The 24,947-nt window shown below is 32.8% G+C and overlaps 1 protein-coding gene across 2 annotated transcripts in view; it reads right to left on the minus strand.

Moving 5' to 3' along the window:
* Positions 1-206: 206 nt before the first annotated feature.
* Positions 207-24,947, minus strand: part of LOC139089171 (uncharacterized) — a 28,108-nt gene continuing 3,367 nt past the window's right edge. The window contains exons 1-5 of one of the 2 annotated variants that reach the window (XM_070638623.1): positions 10,691-10,849; positions 5,337-5,895; positions 5,214-5,264; positions 4,943-5,116; positions 207-3,705 (exon numbers count right to left, since the gene is read on the minus strand). In XM_070638623.1, coding sequence (XP_070494724.1) covers positions 2,892-3,705; positions 4,943-5,116; positions 5,214-5,264; positions 5,337-5,794 — 1,497 coding nt within the window. In that variant the 5' untranslated portion in view covers positions 5,795-5,895; positions 10,691-10,849 and the 3' untranslated portion in view covers positions 207-2,891. Of the gene's footprint in view, positions 3,706-4,942; positions 5,117-5,213; positions 5,265-5,336; positions 5,896-10,690; positions 10,850-24,947 lie in introns of those variants that run through there. The other variant, XM_070638624.1, reaches the window with a different exon arrangement.

A 24,947-nucleotide genomic window follows, 5' to 3' on the forward strand; every position in this document is an offset into this window, starting at 1 on the left:
ATGAATAATGCTCTTTGACAGAACCAAAAGGAATCCAAAGCACGGATGCTATCACATGTCACGGCTAATTCGGGTATGCAAACCCAACAATAAAGCGGGCAAGCTTCAAATGACCCAAACATAACTTAATTAATCTGTGCTGTAAATTTAATAGAAAAATGTAAGTTTTTACTAGTTGGCAGCTATTTCATCTACAAATTCACAAGTTTACAGTTTCATAGAAATATTTTATTTAGGAATTTCTATTAAATCATTTTGAACAAATTTCAGAGCAGATTCATGCACATTACAATAGTTTACTTTAGAAGAGACCTTGAAATATTAAACCAAGTATCACGCTGATAAGCTCAAAGCAGGTAATTATTTATAATGCACTAAATACTTTTGAACACATTAAGTCTCCTTCTTCATTCATTTCATGCTACAAAAATTCCTCAAATTAAAGAAAGCTTGAAGTTTATATTATAATGAAGTGACAGAAAATATCGCAGCACTTCCTATGAACTTTGTGCAAAAAGAGGCAATAAATTAAACAAAATAAATATAAACAATATATTGGATGTTCTGGAGATAAAAGAGATTTCGCACATTTTTAAATTTACCACGCAATCTTCATGGATATTCGCATAAATATCCAGATGTAAACATATGCAAATGTTAAGTTTGTTTTGTTTATTTAAATTAATGAAAACTGACAAAATGACAAGTTTGCTTCTGAATAGAAAAATTACTTAAAAAATTATATTTTTCCTCATTCATATAAATTCATTAAGCATCATGCCGCCTTCAAAAACTTCATCATGAAATATCACCATAAAAATAAAGATTATATTTCAGCGTGAAATTCTTCACCCGAGCGGCACATTGAGTAAATCGCATTTTAAGCCTTAAATTGAGTGGAAATCAACAGCTTTTAGGTACCGAAGTGGTATTTCTATACCACGAAAGCATGTTCCTTGCCTGTTATGGATCACGGTCCCACCTGGTCAGCTGTACGTCTTCCGACGTACATCCCTTGGAATTCTGGAAGTGAAAGTCTGAGTCCGGATCTGGCCAAATGACAAGTACATACCTTCTCGTGGTATTCTATGGTACCACTAAATGCTCTGCTGGCAACCGAGCCCTATGCCGAGATATGTACTTAAAATGCTAGATCAAAAGCCCTTCCTGAAGGATGGCAGTCCAACAATCAGGATAGGAATTATAAAATTTTCAATCTCCCATCTCCAAACCCATCATGAACAAAGAAAGCAACAGTACAGGTGCTTTCGCAAATTCATTGTGCTGTTCGGGTTAATGGACACTGTTTACATGTTTTATGAAGGAAGAGACAGAGAAGGAACAGAAAATTAATTTTTTATATGTCATTAACAGTTATATGGAATCAAAATGCCACAAAATCAGCAATGTCTCAACTTTATTTTGGCCAATTGTACACGCCAAAAAAAAAAAGCCAAATTCATTCGTCTTTAATCAAAAGTTAATTAAGAACGATATGAGATGGAGAGACTTTGGATAAAACTCATGATTTATAATTAAAAAAATTTGAACGCTCGTTTTCATCACATCGCATTTTCCTTAATGATTATGAGCTACTTTTGGCGTTTTGTCAGGTCTGTGTGAAAATAAATGTAAGCGTGTCTAAAAATCTAGTCTTAGGAGGTTAATCCTCCTCTGATACAAGATGAAACTAGGTAATACATGGGACGATCATTAATATTTGTTTGAGATATTTAGCTACGCTTAAGCTATGGATAGGAGAATTATTCAGAAGATTTTTCATTTTTACCTTCTTCCTTTCTTGGGAATTGAATTTGGACACATCCATTAATTTGTGTGTTTCAAATCATATGTCAATGATATTCTAATGTGGTATTGGCTAATGGGAAGTATATGTTAATTGAAATTCGATATTTGATTGAATGTGGGCAATAGGAATTTCAATAATTTGGAATCAGATATTTTTTGAATAATACTAAAGGTAAGGACATGATTTGGAATATCTAGAGTGATGCTGGTGCCAAAACTGCAGGCCTACAGACAAAAAACGCAATTTCTGACATGTCTGCCTCAAAATCATTCAGAAGAGCTAAACATGAAATTACCTAGGAGTAGAAGATGAGACAGGTGAAGTTTGGGCACGAGTGATCAATTTATTCAACAGTATCAACATTATTAACTGTCCTAATTCTATTTAACGATGTTCGGTTTAAATCCGGCAACATGTAAAAGTCTGGTGCAAGATTTTGAATCTAATATTCTGAAGTAGCAGAGCCCTTGCAAACACGATGTGCTGTTCGGAGTAAAGCACTTTCACAATATTATCAGCACTGACATTCGAATGAACCACAAGGGTCAGACGCTCCAACTTTCGTAAAGATTCAATAAGTGCAGTAATCACAGTACTGAACTGTTATGCCTGACCCTTGCGAATCAACCACAAAACCAATAAATCCATCTAAATCAAATAAGGAAAATGCGCCACAACCAGCTGATATCATCAAAACGTGAACTTTTGATTTTTAATATATTTTTATCTTAAATACTTCCTTTATTTCTTTTTATTTCCATTAAAATTTGTTAAATTAAACTTTACATTTAGAGAGGTAAAGATCTCTTGTTTATTCCATTAAATTTCTTTTTTTTTTATAAATTAAAAAAAATTGTTCTGTTTTTCTTTTCATTTCATTTTTGGCATCATCAATTCGAATGTAAAGGGTTAAATTTGTGTGCGCGAATAAAAGGGGGATTCCTCATCAAGAAAGAAAAAGGAGGCGAGGGAGAGAGATAGAGATAGAGAGAGAAAATGACTCGATTAAGTAATTCATAAAAGAACTTATTTTTTACAATTTCATTTGTTAAGTAAATCTACAAAAAAATAAAATAAAAGCTTATGATGAACTTGATGATCCTATTTTAAAACCCTTTTTACGCGCATCTGCACGCTGTTGCTTCATAAGTAAGAATGCCTGTCGCTCCTCAGGCGATAATTTGGCCAATTTCTCTTTTAGTCTCTCACGACGTTGTGCTTTCTCTTCCAGTTTCTTTCTAAGCTCTGACATTGTTGTTCTCTCGATAATTGCAGGTCCAACAGTTGATGACGATACTGTCGTTGTTGTTGATGTTGTTGTTGTTGTTGATGATGCTGTTGTTCTTTCAACAGGCTCGGGTGGGCTTGTCAAAAATTCAAGTACAGGTTTAAATTCAATTATAGGTTTTGATTCCTCCTCATCATTTTCGGTCTTTACTTCTGTTTCGGGAAGAGCATTGTTTGGATGATGATGATGATTGTGATGGTGATGCTTGTGATGTTGATGTTGTCGTTCACTGTCATCATTGTTATTATTCTCATCAATTATAGTTGGTTTCGGGACAATTTCATCGACTTGATTCTTCTTTTCAATTTTCTTTCCCTTTGTTCGCTTCTTTTTCTTTAGTCCTAAATCAACATCACCTGACAATTTCAATGAGTGACGTTTACGTTGCTTCAATTTTTCTTGATCCAATTCTTTAACATTTGTGGCTGAATTGATTGGGTGAATGTCTTCTTGTGGCTTTTGTTCAAACGTTTCAAGTTTACTATAGACATTGTATGGCAAATAATCAGGTGCGGGTGTTGATGATGTCGTCTCGGCTTTTTGTACCTCATTGTTCACTTGACTTAATCGATTTATTCCTGAACGATTCTTTTTGCGGTAGAAATTACTGTAAATGGATAGAAAATGAGGAATGATTTATATTAATCGATGTGGATTTGAAAAGGTAATTTTGTATTGGAGGGAGTTGCTGTATATTTCAGGCGTGCAGCCAGGCAATGAGTGAAAATTCAATTCTTAATTCTGATTATGTCACTGCTTTTCGTATTGTTATATAAGGAATTAAAGCTGCTTTAAAGTAATATGTGGCAAAAAGTTTCATTCCAATTTCAAATTAATTGAGTTCCTTCATGCGAATTAAAAATACTTCAGAATCTTACCGATTCAATTCAACGAATAAAACTTAAAAATTTCTTGAAGCCTTCACTCAGTCTTCAATTTCACTGCGTTAAGGAACTCAAGCATATACAACCAGATTGCCATTTTTAAATTTATGATACTCCGTATCCCGTTAATGAAAAAAAAAATGTGAGAAACTAAATTTTTCATCCATGTTGAAAGCTAGACAGTTGATTGATGAATTACTTCTGCAGCTTTTGTATCAAAATAGCAACAATGACTCAATCATCTAGTTACTCTCCAACATGAATTGAATACGAAAAAAAGGAATTGCAATTGTTTTGACAAAAAAATGCAATAAAAAGCAACGTAACTAGCAATAAAATTGAGATGAGAAAACATCAAAGCGATTTTTAATACCTAACGGATCATTGACAAAAAAGAATGTATTGTGAGGAATAGCAGCGAGTATAAAAAATGACGACATCAGAGGGTCGTTGAAAAACAATTTAATTCTTGTCGTAGGTCAGCATTTTTGCTATTCACAATATGTATTACTCACGATGAGCGAATGGGAGATATAAATATATAGATATAGCTTTTTTGAGAATATATCGTTTAATTTCAGCATCGCTGTTTGGGACTCATGTCAAGGTTATGTATTCGAATAGCACATGTCGGTTAATTGATTCAGAATCTGAAACAAGGCTTGACATGACGGCTAGGCGTGACTCTGACATGATGTTGGATTTGAACCGAATCCGGCACCAAGTCAGAGTCAAGTCGGTTTGGGGTCTGGTCATGTATGACTCTGACAGGCTGTTGAATTTGAACCTAATCTGGGATCTATTCAGAGTCATGTTAATCTGGGTCAAATTTGTGCTATTCAGAATAATGCAATAGCTTATAGTCCTATAGGGACATTTCGATCATTTTGCAATCCACATTCCCATTACATGCCATCCAATAGACCCCTCTGCAACATAAGATCATCAAGTCAAACTCACCTGCGATTGTTGTTGCCATTTGTAGACACGTAAACTTCAACTTCATTAGCCATTTGATTAGGGTATGTTTCATTCCATTTTGTATACACACGTTGACGTTGCTTTTCGTTAACCAAACTCATACGATGTTGACAGATGAAGTAGTGAAGCTCTGTGCATTTTCTCGCTGTCCATCTAATTTAGAATTAATGGAAAAATTATGTATTTGAATTGGATGTGACATAATTATGAGGAAAAAAGAAAAAAATTAAAATAATATAAATCATCTCACTTGTATTCAGTTTGTGGATCCATGACTGTGCAATGATATTCGAGATTTGATCTATGTGTGAATATATGAAAAATTGTACATGCTGTATTGACATGAATATAAATAAGATTATGAATGTGTTACCCTTCAACGCCATCATCAAATGCTTGATATTTCATTTCACCACCATTGTATCCCCATTTCCACTTATTTTGTTGATGATTATACATGCCACCTATCCACTTCTCACCGAGCATTTCATCTCTGTTTTGTAAATATTTTCTCAAACGTCTGTCGGCAAATTTCATCGGCTCTGCTAATTTGCTATTTCGATCTTTGCACTCAAAATGTGCATCAAGCCAGTTATACTTCTTTTTCGACATGTAGAAACAATCATTGCCAATTTTTTGGAAATCTGGAGGACACAATGCATACATTCGCTTAGCTCTCGTTAGTTGTGGATTATTTCGATGACTTGGTTGATTGTGTGGTTGAAGTTCTGCGGGTATATCGTCTATTTCTTGTGTATTTACTCCGCAATTAAACACTACAAAAAGTAGTGAGAGTATCACTACGATTTGATTGTTGTGGTTTCTCATCATTCTATTCCTTTTTTTATCTCACTAGTCCGAATGTGTTTTGTTGGTTCTTCTATTGTTTCGATTATTGTATTGTATTGTGTTTCAAAAAGACTAGAAAGTTTCTGTATGGGGAGATAAAAGTATAGAGATAAAATTAATGTTGAAGGAAATGAGTTGTGGACTGTCCATTGTGATTTTTAGATTTTTTGACGCTTTTAATGATTATAAAAGTGGATATTTTTGAGGCTTTAAGGTGAGTAGCATGTTGAACTTTAAATGAACTTTTACAACTTTCCATGAGTTGCTTCAAGAGCTGTTCACAGTGTCAAATAGCTTAAGACCTTTCAAATTATTCGAACGACTTAATAAGACTTGAATTCCATCTACACGTGTGACAAAATTACCATAAAACTTCCCAAAGATTTTTTAAGGATCAAAATCTTAATACCCAAAAGTTTTAGAATATCAATTCGATTAAATTATCCTATAGACATCGGAACTAAATTTAGCATTAATTTGTAAACTATCCCTTAATCGGTTTTAGATAGTTTCAGCATCCTTGAATAACTTAACGTTTCAACAGTATCAAGTTGAGAGGTAAATCATGAAGACAGACAAAATCCAACCATAAATCCATTCACTCTTGTAAAATGCACTCGAAAGGTTATTCAGCTGGAAGAGGGTACGAGTAAAAAAAAAGAAAGACTTTATGTTCATTGTCTTTCCTGTATATCCAATGAAATTCGATAAGAACTTAAAACTGCAAAAAGGAAAGAAGATTCGTCCTTTTTTTTGTGAAACTTTATGTCCTTCTTTTTAGATCTCACTCTTTCATTTGTTTTACTAATGAGAAATAAAGTGTCTTTTAATATGATACGAAAAATGCCAGCTACTCCTTTCCTTTTTGGATTTTCAGTGTGTATACATAATAAGAAAAAATTACTAAAAATAAAACTATTTCTCTGTTATCATGGAGAATGTTTACATAAGACGATAGGACAGAGTTGTTGCTGATTCATACGAAACATCTGGATGATTTGCCTAATTAAAGCAAACGACTAGTCGCATCTAGATATCATTAGTCATATCTATAATTAGAGATTAACTAGACAAGTCGGCCAGATGTGTACTTGACACTGTCTTTTATGAAAAGCCGAAAATTTGGGGATTTGGGCATCTTGATGGTGACAACCATCAACCGTAGCACTGGTTCTCTATTTGTTTCCCAGAATTTAGGTTCACATGGCTTCCATATCCAAAGAATAGTTTAAAATGCTTTGAAAAATCATAGAAAATTAGATTTCGTGCAAAATCGAGGTCTGCAGCATTAGATGAACTATAAAATACAGCCCGAAACTGTAAGCCTGCGCATCTCAAATGCAGGAAATGAAGCCTTGCGATTCTTGATCGAACTCTGTAATAAAGAGCTTAGAAATATAACTGTACATACATGAAGTCATAAAGTCAACTATAATAGTCCATGACATTTCATAAAAAGCTCTCCATAACAACTCAATTGCAGCAACCCTGACCATAAACTGAAGTAGCAATTCAGAGTATGTACGTGTAGAAGAAGAAAGTTTTTCTTCATATTTTTTCAAGATTCTTTCTGAGCATTATTAAATAAACTTCTCCTTCCGACTTTCCATTGAATTATATCATTTTTTTAAGTAAGTAAGAAGAAGGAGGGAAATGAGGCATTCCTTTGTAATTCCACGTTTTTTTATAAGGTAGATAATTAAAATACAGAAATGGAAAAAGAAGAAGAAGAAAATATTTAAACACCTGCTTGCATGTTTTGTGAACAAGCAGTAATAAAAAAGTAAGTAAGTGAGTACAATAGAGGCAGAGGCATGTACACCTTACATTATAATATACAAAAGAAATAAACCGCGTGTATTATGGGCAGGCGAAATGAAATGAAATAAATAGTGGAATAAGAAGATGAGAGAAATACGCTAAGATTGTTTGTGGCGCTTATAAAGTTAATCAAAAATTTAAATTTTGCCTCTGAACTGAAAAAATCATTCATTCTTGTTTGTCGCGCGAGCCATTTAATCTGTTTTGTGTTCTTCTTGTTGTTTTGATGATCATTTCTCGTGTTCTCGGCAGAGGCGTAGCTAGTGGAATAGTAGGGAGAATGTGACTAGGTATACTAGGTTGCTGGATGGCCTAGCCATATGTAGGATATATCTCTTTATGTGGGATACGTCCCTATGTGTCGGATATGTCCTTATATGCTGGATATGTGAGATCTATTGATTCTATGACGTAATTCCTCAATTATGCGTCTTTTATGCTGCAGTGGTCAAGGCTGTTGGCTCTATGTCAGCTTCTGACCATTAATATCAAATATTACATTAAATTCCTTTCTGAAAATTCCATTGCCCCTACGCCTCTGGCTCCTATGCATATAAATTCGTCTATAATAAAATCTCAACGTGTGCTTTTGTTGCTGCCATAGTTTATGCCCAAATAAAATTTATTTTGATTTATTTGACTTCTTTGAAACTTGATACTTCAATTGCTTCATTATAATTTTCATCTTTATTTGCACATTTTTGGCAAGGAGATTTAATCGTTCAGACTTCCTTAGACAAAATATAAAATTTTATGAGGGCGCCTTTTAAATGTTGATTGAATTTGCAATGCCTTCTCATTTCTGTGGACACAATTATTTCTGTGTCGTACAATAAATTCTCGCCTTAACGTCATTTGTAAGATTTTATGGAATGATTACTTGCAATTTCCATTAATTGTTATTGAGACACAAAATATAAAAAATTAATTGAAAGAAATCAGCATTTTTTATACTTTAAAGACATACTAATTGATATGGCAGAGATTTAAGCCCGTAGAAGTATATAACTGGATTAATTAAGTATATTGACTCATCAAATGGCGATAAGCCGTTAACAACATTTCGACTTAATTTTTGTATTATGTTCAAGTATTAAGATTTCTAGGCCTACTCAATCAGAACTTGAAATTTAATATCACTGCTTAATTTTATTGTTCATGATTTGAGAGTTTTTTTATATCAAAAGCCATTGAGTCACAATAAGTTTAAATCCCTGTATTCAAGTTGTTCTGATCATCGCACATCGTTCTTGTTTCATACGTATCGATATTCAATTTTTCTTCTTCTCTTTCGTCGTGAAGTTTCTTTTTTTGGAAAGAAAGGAGAGAATGGCGGAAATTAGTCTGAATGGGTATGTTACAATTGATTGGAATTATTGCAGAAAATTAACCAAGAATCATGAAATTGAGTCAAAAGATTTTATTGAATGTATTAGACATTTTATAAGATTATTGAACTCTGAATTTGATATTTATAGAATTTTATGAATATTGCTGGAATTACAAGTGATTTAGCCAACTTAATTTCACAAATCTTGTCACTAAGGATGAGCTGTAATACATTTGGATGGAAAGTCCTAATGGCTCGGTTGTATTGTTTAATACTTTGTTACTTAATTATTCTAATACAATCCCTACAATTATGTGCTCGGGACTCGATATGAGAAATGATTCTGATATAGTAGAAACGCAGCTAAATTTCAGTAAACTTTGAGAATCATAGCATGCGCTCAGCAACACTTCAAAGTAGGCTTTTCCAACTCAAATTTCAATTTAATGAAAGAAATTTATTTTTAAAAGAATTCTTTTCTGTGCTGCATAAATTAAAATCAGTTTTTGGCCGATGACAACAATTTATCAAATTAAGCAGTCTGTGTCACATTCGTGAGTGGGTATGGAACAATAATGAAATTGTCATTCTTCATAAGTCACAAGAAATTAAAGTTAATAACTCCATTTTGGTTGATTAAAAACTTTTTTCAATTCGTTTGCAATTTTTCATCTTTGATATTTTCATTAATTGCGCGTTTTGTGTTTGTTCGCGAAGAAGTCAAGTTACATTTATGGTAATATGAGATCACATAATCATGTTTATTTAAATCAGTAAGTAAATTAACAATACCGCATGACTAAGTCACTGATTATACTTCTTTCATTCTCTCTCGTTTTTGGCTTACGATTACGAAAATTAAACAATGATGCACGTTTTGTGTGTTTTTCTTGACTTTGTTCTTCTTTCCAATTTTAGTACCGGGATAAAAAAAAGAATCGATGACAGTGTTGGTTGACTGTTTACTTTAGTGACAGAAAATCTAAATTAGATCTGTTTTTGACAAAGATTTGCTTAGTTTGACCTGATGCTTTTCAGGGATTCGACTAGACTTGGATATCGAGATATTTAAACGATGTCAAAGCTAGATTGCTAAAGATCAGTATTGTCCAAACTGTGTGTCGCGGGCTTATCGCTAAGGTGTGCCGTGGCAAAAAAAATTGAATTGTGCTTCATAAATATTTATCACTAATAATACTTAGACTTCCGGATCAACAAAACTTGACTGTTTGTCTATACTTAAAAAGGATGTAAGCATTTGAATATTTAGACTTAAACAGAACATATGCACTTGGATATATAGGCCTGATTGCTTTAGTGGCCAAAAGTGACTAATTACACACTGAAAACCAACTGCAATTATCTTTAATCTGAATTGGAACAAATCTAGATCATTCCATTCCTATTCCTTAGTTTGATAAACAAGACATGGATAGATCCTGTTAAAATAAAACACAACTTTCACAGATGTCAACGATCTGCCACCAAGACATCAACTTTCCCAACACTGAATAAACAGTATAAATTAGCTGTTCAGGCGCGACTTAAATTAATCACTTCTGATTCTGATTTTTTTGTTGTTTTGTTTAAATGGAATCTCAAGGGAAAAAAAGTCACGAAATTTTTGCACGTCTTAAATTCTTATTTACACTCTCACATGCTTATCTTATTTCTATGCCTTAAAGTCTCAAAAGTATTAATCACATTAATGTATTTTCTTTTATTACTTTTCAATCTCTCTTTATGAAGGAACAAAAAAAAAATTAAAGAAGATGAAATGATTTTGATGAAAAGAAACTTCAACTGGATGCCAAAATAAAACACAGAACTCGTTATTATATTTTTTTCGATGTTGAGCGTTGAAAGGAAATTTCGCGACTAAAGGCGCTTAGCGTTACCAGAGAAAAGAAAACCTCATTGCAATGAGTGAGTATAAATGTGCAAAAAATGAAATTGTTAGTGGAACAGAACAGAAAATGGAATCAAAACAGTCGACCGTCCGTGAGAATAAAATAACCGTAGACTGAGACGTGAGATCATGCTGTATGTATATATTTATATTGTTTTCTTTTTTTTTGTGTGTGATAAGAAAGTTTTTATGCTTACTTATTTTTATATTCCGTTCCGTATCACAGCAAGTAGAAAGGGAAGAGAAAAGAAAAGAACGAAAAATAATAATGCTTGCGGGATATCATGAGATTCATACATATTAAGCGAGAAAAAAGTCATTTCATGAATGGAAAATGTTCCTGTACATTTAAAGCAAGAACAAAAAAATTTCAACCAAAATCCGGCCAGTAGCAACAGAATGTTTTTTTGTTTTAAATGCATGCACAGGATCCAGTGCAATGCAAAAATTATTTTTCGGTCACGAATGGTGAAAGATGAGGTTGAGATGTCATATTAGGTTCTGCAACATTATATCCTGATTATTCATTTTTCGTTCTTTTCTTTTCGGTCGTTCTAAATGCCAGAGATGAAACTCAGAAAGGGTTTATACCGACTTATGATTTATAGAGCACCTGGATGTAAACATGTGCAGCTTTAATACACTTTTACAATAGCACAATCACGCAAAGTGGAATTTTATTGGTACTGTGTATGATCTGAATGTTAATTTGAGACTTTATCGATTTTTTTTTGTTCTTAGTTTATTGTAGTTGTGTTGTCAGTTCGATTTAAAGATCATGTTGCTGTACTGGATCTTATTTTAATCTATTGATTTATGTTGTGGTTGTATTTCAACAAGTAAATGAATTGTTTATTCTTTGAAATTCAAAACCAGAGTAAAGTTTGTTATTGAGGGGATTAACAACCACAAAAGGGGTAAATAACTAATTCTATTTGCAAATACAATTTGAATTTTAAATGACAGTTGATCTGTTTTTGAAGATTTTGTCAAATTATCTTAAATTACCCAAACCAAAATCAACTCTGCCGACTGGATTTGCTCTAAATAAGCACAATAATATGGCAGATGCAAAACTGTCAATTTATTTTGCAATATTTCAATTTTTTCCTTCATCCTTCTCCGATATTTTTTTAGTTCTTTTTTCTCGTCGTTTATTGCATATAAAAAATGTAGATGTATCCACATACGTGAATTGAGAAATAATAATATTCATAAACATATTTATGTCACAAGATTTATAAAATTTTCAATATGAGAGGAAGGAAAAAAATAATAATAAAAAAAATTATTGAAATTTTGCCACACAGGAAAAGAGAATATGTCAGGGGTTGGGAATGTTTTGGGAATACCTTGTGGAAGTTTCAATATTTTTATTTGATTTTTATGTAAAATTTATTCAATTGTCATGAGAAATCGAGGGCTTTTACAAGCTCCCCAGAAGTTTCCATTTAATTTCCATTAGAAATGTTTTCGCAATATGAATTAAAAACTTTGTTGATAAATATTGACGCGACAAGCATTTTATTAAAGTTTATAGGAAAGTCTATTTCAACTGATGATGCCAAATGGGTTGGTTAATAAATGACGTCCAAATTAATTGCGATTTTTGGGTTAATTTTGCATTTGATTTGAAAATCTCGATCGACACACATTATTCATGACAGCAAAGTGGCATATGACGTCCATATGGCAAATTTCATGTAACTGCCATAAAAGTTGCCATTTGGATGTCATGTTAATGCTAAGAAGGAATTTCTCCTTAAAAATAAGTTCAATTGAGTATGACACAAATTGTGTCACACAATGACATCCGCGCAACATCACGACGACGTGACAAATACTTTTATGATGTCATTGTTGTGCCGTGTTGCTCAAGGAAGTCACACGACGGATAAAATGTGAGTTTACTCTAGCTTTCACCGAATTCAGCTTCACATCAGAGTCACGCCGGTCAAGGATCACATTTCACATTTTTTCAACTCTGAGTGACTTCCAAAAATCTTCCTGCATCTTTCAATCCCGACCATATATGTAAAAATGACCCCAAAAATGACATCACCAGAAAATGTTAGTCAGATAAAAATAAATTTTATATAGGAAATAAAATCAGTTTTACATTTTCAATCAACTATAAACAAATCAAGCTTAATGAAATTATTATGACTGTCTTCTTATCTATTCCCATGCGGCTGATGAAAATCTGATTTTGAAATTTTAATTTGTCTCATGAAATTCCTTCAAGTATCCATCCCAAGAGACTAGAGAGAGAAAAATATGTATAAAATAAAATATAATGTCTATCTAATGCACTCATTTCTATGGATCGGGTGTGTGTGTGTGTATGCATGAGCTTATGTCGTAGGTTCAAATGCATGGCAAATAAATTTATTAATATGAATGAAATTTTTTTAGATCTGAAGCAGAAAATGAAGAGAATGAGCCAAAAACTGAATAATCAGAGTATTGAAAAAGTTTTTTGTGCACATGCTGGATCATTCAGTTATTAAAAATGGAAATAAAGATTTAATCTGGATTTATTGTCTACTTTATCATATTTTCAATTATCTGAAAAATATTCATCATGTTTATTTCCCAGCCTTAATCTCTTTCTACTTTTTTTGTTGTATTTTTTGCGTAGCATCATCTGCACATCCTAACTGAATATTTCATGATGCATTGAATAAATCATCAATTAACCGAGGCAGATGATAAATTGAAAATAAAAAAACAGCAACAAATTTCGCACAATATACGCATAAAAATAATAAAATTTAGATCAATAATCGTAGACAGCAAGCAATTGATATCAATCAGCAAACAATTATTGTTGTAGAAAATCTGTGACAAGTATACTCAAATAACACGTATAAAGCATTAGATATAAGCAGACACAAGAGAAAAGAGAGAATCAAAACTCTAATAAATGACAATTTCACACGCGAATTTCATGTTTGTTCGTTAAATGCTTGAAGAATTTATTTTTTTTGTACTGCTTCCTACACCTCTTTCATTCATCCATTCATTCATTGTGTCGACTACCTTTATGTCTATCGTTTTCAACCGCTACTATAAAGATTTAAGTTGCTTAATTACACGTTTCTTCAGCACAGTGTTTTTTTCGTATAGTTTTCAATATGATTGGAGTTGCAGATTGAAATGAAACGTTAAAAAAATAGCATGGGATTGTTCGTAAATGATGTCTAATATTAAGACTGAATGAAGGGTTTAGAGGCTAATGTGAGCGATCAGGAGCGTTGATTGAAGCTTGCAAGGCAACACTCTTGCAACTTCATTGGGTTTAGGAGAGATTGAGTCAAGGAAGGAGTGGATTTAGGATCCATCACGACACGGCCTGATGGAAAGCCTTAATAGAAGCCACACTTGGCATCCGGCTCATTTCCTCACCATGACAATCTTGAGTATCGTGGCACACAGGTTGCCAATTATCGTAAGAGCTGTGTCTATTAAGTAGGTTTTGAGACACAAGGATGGGAGTATGTAGTCATATAAATTATATCATTGTCGAACAGCCCCCAAAAATCAAATATCATAATATAATACCTCACGACAATGAAATAATCTTGATGTGTATGCTCTTCCAAACTGTCTGATTTCTTTTTTTTAAAATATACGTGGGTGGCACAAACATATTTTCCAGTACAGAACGAGCGACCACGTAACTCGTTATTACCGATGATGCGTCGTGAATAAACAAGTAAAGTTTATGTGAAGCCCAAAAGTGTATTAAATAATGTAGTAAAAATGGAAATGTAATGACAATAATAGCGATGTCTTATCTCCTTTCCATGCATATGCTGTCTTTTTTCGTCGATGATGTTAATGAAATAAACGTAGGGTGAAGTTTAATTTGTATATAAACATTATAGCTATGGCAATGAGACACTGAATGGCGTAATCTATGATCGATAAGGTCAAAGTTAAGCAAACAAATAATTATATGCATTTTATGAAGATTCATGCGTTGCTTGGTGCTAAATATTGATATGTTTGAATATATTTTCAAGTTTATGATCACATTTTATGGGCAGAGTTGGTAATTGTGGGTTTAGTGTATGATTGGAATTGATAATTAGGCCAAATTTAGTGAATTTGCTAGTTATCTAGACCTAATGGCTATGTAATTGGGAAATGCGTATTGAATCAGACAATCGTTTCCCATTAGAAACTGATTGTCTCCTTCCATAGTCCAGAGCACTTCATACAGTGCGTTAAGCACACAGCGACGAACTAAGCCAGCGTAATTCTAGCCCCAGGTCAAATTTGATTAAATCCAAGCTTAGGCCAGAGTCAAGTCTGTCTGGAGTCGGATTATCTGATTAATACTACGCTATGTACCTTCCAGTCATCAACTCTGCATCCTCAAATAATTATTCAACTGAAAATGCACAAGCAATCCACGACTCACAATTAAATGTGTAATGAGAAACAAATTTTTGTGTGCTAAAAATACCCAAAAAATGTAGAATTCATTACCAATGCAAAAAGGAAATGAGAAATAAGAAAAAATTTAAAAAATAAACAACAGCTCGAAGTCAGACGCATCATAAATTTTGATGCATACTAAGGAATTTAAGACTGAACTAAAAAAGTTTTTTTTGAATCTCCTCGGGACTTTAATTTGAGAAACGAAACCTACACAGAAGCTATTATTGTAAACTGCATTGCTAATTTTGAGAATACATTGTGTGTTCCGCTTGTTGAATCTGTTATGGACTTCAATTTGTGCAAAGAAAATCGGATTTAAGAAAAAAATAATATTTTTCATGTCATAAAGTTGCATTCCTGATATTTTTCGGTATCCGATGACTTGAGACAAATTAATGATTCCACATGAATGGAACTTTATTTTTATGTTAATTAAGAATGCCTGAATTTTTTTATGATTTCAACAGAAAATGTCAAAGAAGCCAAATCACGTGCAGTGAGGAATTAATATTTTACGATTACTGAGCTCTTCTCAATGTCGGAACAATAAAAAAAGATACGACCAGACTTGCAATGCGAACAAAAATTCCGCAAATGTATACGTTCTGACAAAGTTATGACACCACATATCAACCTATATTCTCAATTAAATAATTTATTGTGCAATATACTGTAGAACAACTTGAAAGTGAAATATCCAAGAACCTGTCTCTCATGCTTATCATACGGCTTCAATATGTATACAAAATATTAAAAAAAAATTCGATATTTTTCACATTTGTATTTTAAACAGGTCGAATGAGCGGTCAGTTGATACATTTCCAAAACATACTTGTTCTCAAGAAAGGGGGACGTTCAAATGTTATGGAAAGTGGAAATTGGCATACTTAATAGATTGACTTATTGCCAAATGATATGATTTCTTTGTTATAATTAGCACAAGAGCTATAAAATGAGCAATGGATGAAGAAGAAGGATTAATTGTGCATTGTGCAACGTTCCTTAATAGCTTCCGGTGGCTCAATGGTAGGAGAATGCGACAGGAAATCGTAGGACGTGGGTTCGATTCCCACTCGAAACTTTTCTTCTAGAACCTGAGAAGTTTCATTTGGAATCATGACGGAACATCTGAACATCACATGAAGTCTTGTCACTGCCTGAACTTTTTGTATGGATGTCTTATTGATGATAAGAAATGAAAGTTTCATGGAGTTTGAAAAATATCAAACAGACTGCATGGGGTGAAAAAGATCTTATAAATTATGACACATTTTTCAGCATGCTTAGAGAGATATAAAGGTCAAGTATTGCACAACACAGACACACTCAATACGGACGGCCTGGAGTATATTTTTGGAATATTTTCATGAAAGAGAAAAATGACTGAAATATTTATGAAGAACTAAGGTAAACATTTAATAGGTTTTTGGCTTCTTTTTCCTCATCTAAAACTTTATTGCGAACCCAATTTTATATTTTGCTAAATATATCATGCTGTCCATGTGCGATTTGGTTTTAAAATACAAAAGTGAGCGCGAATAAACCCACAATATTGTATGTTTACATCTGTATCTATTATAATATATGCATATCTTTTATTCTTCTTAGTTTCTGGTTTATATATTTTTTTTATATTGAGAATAAATTCATATTTCATTTCGCAAGTGATATTTATAGCGCAATTCTTGTTGCTTTTGGCATTTTTCAAATTGTTGAAAAATTTACCGACCTCACGCAATTTTTTCGAGGTAATTCATCTGTATCCTACCTAATTTTGCATACCACAGAAATTTTTAAACAATATCCAGATGAATATCTTGTTCATTGTATGAAATTCTCGGAAATTTTCATTCATTTCAATCCTCATTAACTCATTCGAGGATGAATTCGATTCATAAAGTTAACAACCAAAACAAGCAAATATTATTATAGGCTTTAAATCGATATCAGGCATTTACGATCTCAGTCAACAAAAAGGGGGAAGATGTATCGCAGCATCGATAAAACATCATTTGCCATTAGAAGGTTGTTTGGAAATGACGTTTAATAATTAGTGGCTTTGAGGTTAGTTTCGAGTTTATATGGAAACTAGACAAGATTGTTTTCTTGACCCAAATCTATAGCTAAATGAACGTTTTGACCCAAACCTAAAGAAAATGTGAATTAAAGGACAAAACCTAGCACAATCGGTTAATCCACCCAAATTTCGGCACCAAATCGGGGTTACTTTGGTTATTTAAACTGAATCCGGTACCAAATCAGAGTAAATCCAGCCTTGTAATGAGAAATGCAATATTTTGGAAACATTAAGTTCCGAGGATCGAATATATATTAATCCGCGTGTCTACGTTTCAATAGTCATAGACATATATGACTTTAGGTTTGAAGATGCTTGAATTACTAGGTTTTTGGGTTAAATCAGTGACAGGTTTAAATCTTGTCATGTCTAGTCAGGACATCTTCGAGTCTTACTGTTAATAATGATAATATATCGACACCCTTGTGAACACGATTTGTTGTTCGGGAATGCAGGAATTTCTGGACCTTAATCAATTTGTGCATCTTAAAGAAAGGTTCAAACAAGTTCAATTCTAATGTTGCATGAACCAAGCTTGATAACAAGACAAATAAAATGACTTAATAGACATAATTTGTCAATAACCCATTCAGCATAACCCAACCCATAACAACTTCTTTTCAAAAAAGGAAATTGATGAAAATTAAAATTGTCAAGTGGAAAATTTCCAATCAATTATCATAAGCGATGCGTTGACAAGCTTAATCGACGATTTATTTTAGATTTATTGTTATGATTGTTGTAAAAACTGTTTTTAGCTTTAAAACAAATTACAATCCGCATGGTATGAATCACATTTACATGATTTGCATACTTGCATAAACTGCAACTGCACGTCTTGGCAAAGAAAATAATGTGACAAAAATTGCACAACATTTTTTTTTCTATAATTTTATTTTTCAATAGAAAGTTTTTGTGTGATTAAGCAAATTCTTAAGTAAATGACTAAAAAAAGCTGAATTAAGACTTGCACATCGCATATTTGTGTAACTGTCTTCATTTCTCTATAAATTATTGTGATTGAATGTAATGAAATAAGCGGTACAAAAATTGAATGAATGACTAGTCACATAGATTTTTAAACTACACATATTGAGTGCAAGCTATAGCACTTCATACATCAACAGACACTCAGTCGCAAGAAAAAGAAAGACATCATTTTATTTTGAGTCACTGTTGATTGTAAAAAATGATGATGAAGTCAATGTCATTGTGATAAGTGAATGTAGGTTCCGACTTCGACGTGAAATTTGTAATTTGCTATTGTCAACTTGTACGTGGAATAAAAATATGGAAAAAAAAGTATATTAGCAATAGCAACTAGATGAAGAAGAAGAATAATGGCGATAAAGCTATCGATCCACTCATTTAACATGTTTGACAATTCGCGAGGCGATTTTGCGTTCTGAATAAATTAAATGACGGAGATTCCAGATGTAGCTGGAATTAAATTGACAACTTTTTTTTTGCCATTTCATAGAAAATTTAGCATTCATTAATTTTTTAAATATTAAGCTTGTGGATTTTTAATAAGTTATATGCATTTTTAGATGTATTTGAGATTTGATTAAAGATTTGATCTTAATGGCGCAGTTGTCTAGTCATTTTAGCACTGTGCAACTTGTCCGAATAGAACAGCGTATTCGTTGAGGTACCGCAACATCGTCATTTAACGAGAAGGTGCGTAGAGATGACCTTACATTTTTAGGCCAAAAATACAGTTCATCGGATTGTGTCGCTCGGGCTGTCGTTCTTCAAATCTAATAATAAACCTTTTATCCTCTGACTGTATGTAACAAAAGAATGAATTTAATACAACCATAAGCTGAAGATATAAGCTTCAGTTTATTGGCCTATTAAATTCAGTCACTTTAATAATGTTTCTCCCCATTTCCCCCAAAAGCAACTCATCCTACTGGATCCTATGCTTTAAATACATCAAACCATAACCTATCCCCTCATAAAATTCATTTAATCCCCATATAAACCTGTTGAAACTCCCGAATATAGATTATTTTAATCTAGAGATCAATTTCCAACAAAAAATTTACCTTTGCAGTCAGAAAGTCTCGATCAATATTGAAAAAGAACCAATGTGCGCTATCAATTGTAAAAGTCGATTATTGTCGTTGAGGAAAGATAAGCACATTGATTAGATTTTTTATCAACAATGAATAATTCGCTTCTCTATTTTTCCTTCCCACTCATATGGAAACTTTATCCATGAAATATCGCATTTATGTGGGATGCTCTCGAGTTTTTCTAAAGATACCGTTCGGGAAGCGTTCGTAAGTTACGTAACACTTAAGAGGGAGAGGAGTTGGCAGTCGAACAAGGGTTTGGCAATGAGCTGCAGGCATCCGTTTAAGATGCGAAGCCCTGCAGTTTTCGCCTGTACCTCATAGTCCGTCCAAGGCTGCAGACCTGCGTTTTTGGACGATCCTTACTAAAATTCCAATTTTTCCGTTACATAACTTCCGAATCTTCCCCTTTATTATCAATTTTCTGTGAGAAATGAAAGCATTTTCTGATAAAAAGAAATAAAGTAACACAGAAATGTGATAAAGAATAATAACTGATTAAGTAATACTCTTGTGCTCGCTTCGTTTGATTAGACTGCTTGAATTACATTTCCAAGAAGAATTTCGACAACAAAATAATTCTCTTTTTTTATTTGTGTATGGCACGTGTGGTGCTGTTAGCGATTTATTTATTTCTAATTTTCTGTTTACCTTTTCATTATTTTTCTGTCTTGTAAATTGAGTTTCTAGGTGAAGTAGTTTGAGGTAGTCAACAATCGAATGACTTCTGTTTAATAAAAATTTGTCAAGTATTTGTTTTCACTTTTTAAGTAATCAGAGCTGTTATCTTTTACATGAATCATAATCTGAGCTAATACCTAACTATGATAAAGGTATGACTCAATTAGACCAAAATAGATTGTATTGAAGTTTGATGATAGATATGAAGCTTTGATTCAAGATGTTTAGGTACTTAATTGTGATTTAGGGCAGTTTAAGTGGTTGAGTGCTTATATATTGTCATGATTAGACTTAAATTAGATGTCAGCCCTAAAAGACATAGAACATGCTTTCATGGTACAAGGTACCTGTTTGAAATGGATTCGAGTAATGACCATTTAAGGGTTTATCACTGGGAAATCAGCAATAAGAGGAATACAGAAAATACATAATTTAAATAATAGTCCCGATAGCTCATATAGTCGGACAACCATTGTCATATAGTCGGAATAGCAATATATGCTATTCGTTATTTGGAATTATAATTATTCTGTCAGAACAACAAGACCCAAAAGAGTGATCTCTTTGTATATTAAGGCAAGAATATAAGACGGATCATTCAGAGATTCTAAGACTTAGAACCTTACTATCTGAAGATCTCTATGAGGGATCCATCAGCATCATGTAAAGCAACTCTGCCTAAAACTTCTCGAAAGCCTTTCCAAAAAAGGAAAATTTTGGCACATTTCATCAATTCTTCTTGTTTTTTCCCATCTTACGTCATCGGCATCAAACAAGTCTAAACATTGGAGGCGAATTCTTAAACATCAAATATTTTCACACCAAAATAAATTCAACAAAACTATTAAAATGCTGTGAAAAATTGCATCATCAATTAAGCAAAAGAATTACAAAGAGTTCCTCATCATAAAAATTAATTTAAAACAAATAGAAAAAAAGTCAATTTGCAATAAAAATTAAATTATGGAAATGACGAGATCCAGTACGCCTTCACACATTGAAATTACAGTCGATGTGCAGTTGTGTGTCATTTATGCATATTATTGATGATATTTTGATTTGCTAATTTATAAAGAACACAAAAGTCATCGCAAAGTAATTTTTAAAGCTTCTGACGAAAAGGAATGAGATAATGAAAAGGCAGCAAAGCGTGAATTTGAAGATTTTTCAACACTTGCTTGATTGTTCTCTTTCTATAGTCATTTTATGCCTGGTGGGTGGCCATAGAAAAGATTTCTTTTATCGATATGATTCTTGATTTTTTGATATTTCATCGACACCTCCTCGAAATATTTTAATATTCTTATTACATAAATTACTACGCTAATTTTTTGAGTGACGATGTGTCAGGCGATACTTTTTACGGTCATAATTATTCAGACGTGCCGCACACGGTAGCGTTAATGTATTTTCGTTCTGTCTACTCATTTTGTGGATATACAAAAATGTTGTCAATTCTAAGTTTGGTCACGAGACTAGTTGTGGGACAAATCGTTTAAAAATTTGAAATTATAATAACCGTTAAATAACATTCAAATATTTTCAACTGTCAAAAAATATTTGAATTTTTTCCAAATTTAAACAGTCATTGTACTCGAGTCCGCTCCTAATATCAAGTTTTTGGAATTTTTTGGCTCTATTGACTTTAAATTCCCTAAAATAGCTTTAATTGTGACCTAAGACTCGAATTTCCTCGCATTTATGTTTTTGAGGTTAAGCAGCCCCCACCTCTTTCTACTATGCAAACAAAGTCAATCTGCTAGACATCATAAGCAAATGTCTCCATCTGATGAGTTGTTAATTTCATTAGACACAAAATATTAGACACAAAAATTCACAGCGTTAATCTGAAAAATGATATGTCTCTACATGACGTACTCTATTAATTAATATTAAATGTATTTTAATAAAATGTCATATCTATTTTTTTTCTAGTATCATCATCATCATCATTTAGTCAATATTAATGCTCTTTTCTCATATTCAGAACGGTGATGAGACATGAAATATTAATTGTTATCACTATGTATTGTCTTCTCATATTACTCTACTATGTATATGTCTATAGAATATTCCATCTATGTGAATAGGGAAAAATTGTATTTAATAATTTACGAACGCTCGTCAATATTCAATGAGATCTCGTTTTTTGCTTCTTTTTATATCATATTTTTATGGATAAATTGGTTCATGATTTGCACTTTGTGCATGATGATGAATATTTAATTTAGATAAAAGGTGAGAGAGTTTATCGTGTTGGAAGCTCTTTTGGATCATTTGAAGCTATGTGTGACAAAGTGTAGATGACATAGGTAACCCTTATACATCCTCTAATACCGTGGAAGGTAACCTTTTATTTTTGATGGTACAACTTGGAGGGCAATATCGATCGAAACAAACTTCGGCATAAGATTCATGGAAATTTCCAAAAATAGTAAGCTACACACTAGTGTACCGCGACACACAGGCTGTCCAGCACTATCTTAATGTCAAAAAGCATAATTTTTACAAGAATTCCTAGTTGCTGTAGAATAGTTTGTAGATAATAAGAGTTCAACAAGTGGAATAAGCCACCAATAATCGTATCAGATACTTTGTGAAGGATGTAGATCCCGAGCAGCACAATATTGTCGCTAGGGTATCGTTACGTTAACGGCAAGACGTGGAATTGCTCTAACTGCATCGTGGCGCCTGCTTATGACTTATATTAATGGAGACAAATGACTTAATACATATCAACATCCAAACAATATTGCAAACAGCAGTGCAAACATGACGTGTCGCCAAAAGTTTAAAAATTGATTAACGAGATTATCATGCAATAACATTTGGTCGATTAATAAATTGACATTAAAATTCTTGACCATATCAAGCCTCAATATTAAAATGCCAAAAAATTCACAACTTCGTTAATTCAGTTATAACATTTTAAAAGACATTTATGTCTTTATTTTAAAAGTCAACTGCTTGCGCGCAGCTTGAAGCAATAATTAACATACATTTTAAAAATGCGCTCAAGTGCTCTACAAAAAGAGAGAAGTCATTCCTTTCACAACATCTCATATGTACAGCTACAGCATATTCTGTATGGAGAAAGTGAGACGGATGATTAGAGATATAGAAAAAAAAGTAAAAAGGCAAAAGTTTTTCACTAAAAAACTTTGTAGCATATATCCCTAAAAAAATATGTTTTTTTATGCTCACTTGTCCTCCATCTCACTTACTCTGACGCCCGGTGTGATGAGGGAAAACATGAAAAACTTGTCTCATTCACAATTTACAAACTTTCAAGTTTCAACACGGCACGACTCTTGATATTTGTTGGGCTATTGGTTGGCACAGGTACCTTTAGCATATACATGTGCATGTATATGTATGAAATGTTATTTCAGTGTTCTTCCTTTCTCCTAAGCATGAAAGTAGGCACTTGAATATCTTCCTCTCACATATAATGTATATGTTTTATGCAAGCAAACGTACAGCTGCTCTTACCGAGCATCACTACATTTTCTCATATTTTTATTCTAAATGATACTCTCGGGATGCGAAAATTATTTCGCCTGAGATTGTATTTGAATGTATTATGTTAAAAATGTTTTTTTACTTCTCTTCCTTTTTATTTTCATTGCTCATTTCTCATCATGGCTTCACATATAAATGTATGTATATATGTATCGAGGAATGGAACGAAAAAAAAAGATCGCATGAGATGTGAACAACATAACATAATAAGAGGATGAAAATATGAAAAGAGAAGAACCAAAAACAAAAAAATAAACTTTTGTGTGACATCGAAAAGTTCTTCATCGCGATAACGGGGGAGTTGTTAATGAGTGATGTCTGAAATGGAGGTAAATGGACGTTGATGAGATGAGAAGATGAGAATTTGTAGAAGAGTATCAACAAATTGAAGGATATTGACCTGGTCGTTATGATTTACACTCAATTTAGATGTTCAGAAAGGATGTTAGAGCCACTAAATGACGACTTCTGGCTTACGCTCTTGATGGAATAAAATGCGCCGTCACTATGCCGCCTGGGCAATTTCCAGTCTTACTGTGTATACGGCATCGTAGCGGTATCTTAGTGAATATGGTGTACTTTTCGGAAAAGCATTCATAAAGAAGCATTGACCCAATAGGCACAAATTATCCATTGTAGCCAAGTGGCTGCCATATGGCGTCAAAATGGCAATTTTCATGCTAACTGCAATAAAAATTGACAAGCTGCCAAAATACAAAGTCATGTAAATTGGGAATAAAGTTGAATTTGAGCCAATTTTGTGTCTAGATCAGTGAAAGGATTAATGATCTTACAACTAAGCATGACCTAAGATTGAACCCAGGTTACCCAGTATAGACTCATCAAGCCTTGATTGCATTAATTAAGCCTGTGATGACATTTCAAAAATTAAATGAAATTAATTAATTATTCCAAAAAAATTTGAATGCTGGACGTCATTTAAGGACCACTCCCACCAAAATCCCAAAACAAAAAAAATTACTGGACGTTCTGCAGCATTTTTATTTCCATAAATCGTAATCAAAAATTTAAATCGTAGAAATTAAAAGTAAACGAGATGAAAAAAAAACATTAATGATTTTTTATTTTAATGAACAGATATCGAGAGAGACAAAATTGCCATCAATAGCAATGCCAACATCACTGAATGGAGATTAACTCAATGCTGTTTTGGGATTTCTTTCACAGGAAAAAAAAAATGTCAATTAAAAATTAATTAATCATTATCAAAATATTTATTTAAAATAATGTATTATGTTATAAGC

This window comes from Chironomus tepperi, unplaced genomic scaffold (assembly GCF_022539635.2).
Source record: "Chironomus tepperi strain 1889 unplaced genomic scaffold, CSIRO-AGI_Ctep_v1 contig_176, whole genome shotgun sequence".
NCBI lineage: Eukaryota > Metazoa > Arthropoda > Insecta > Diptera > Chironomidae > Chironomus > Chironomus tepperi.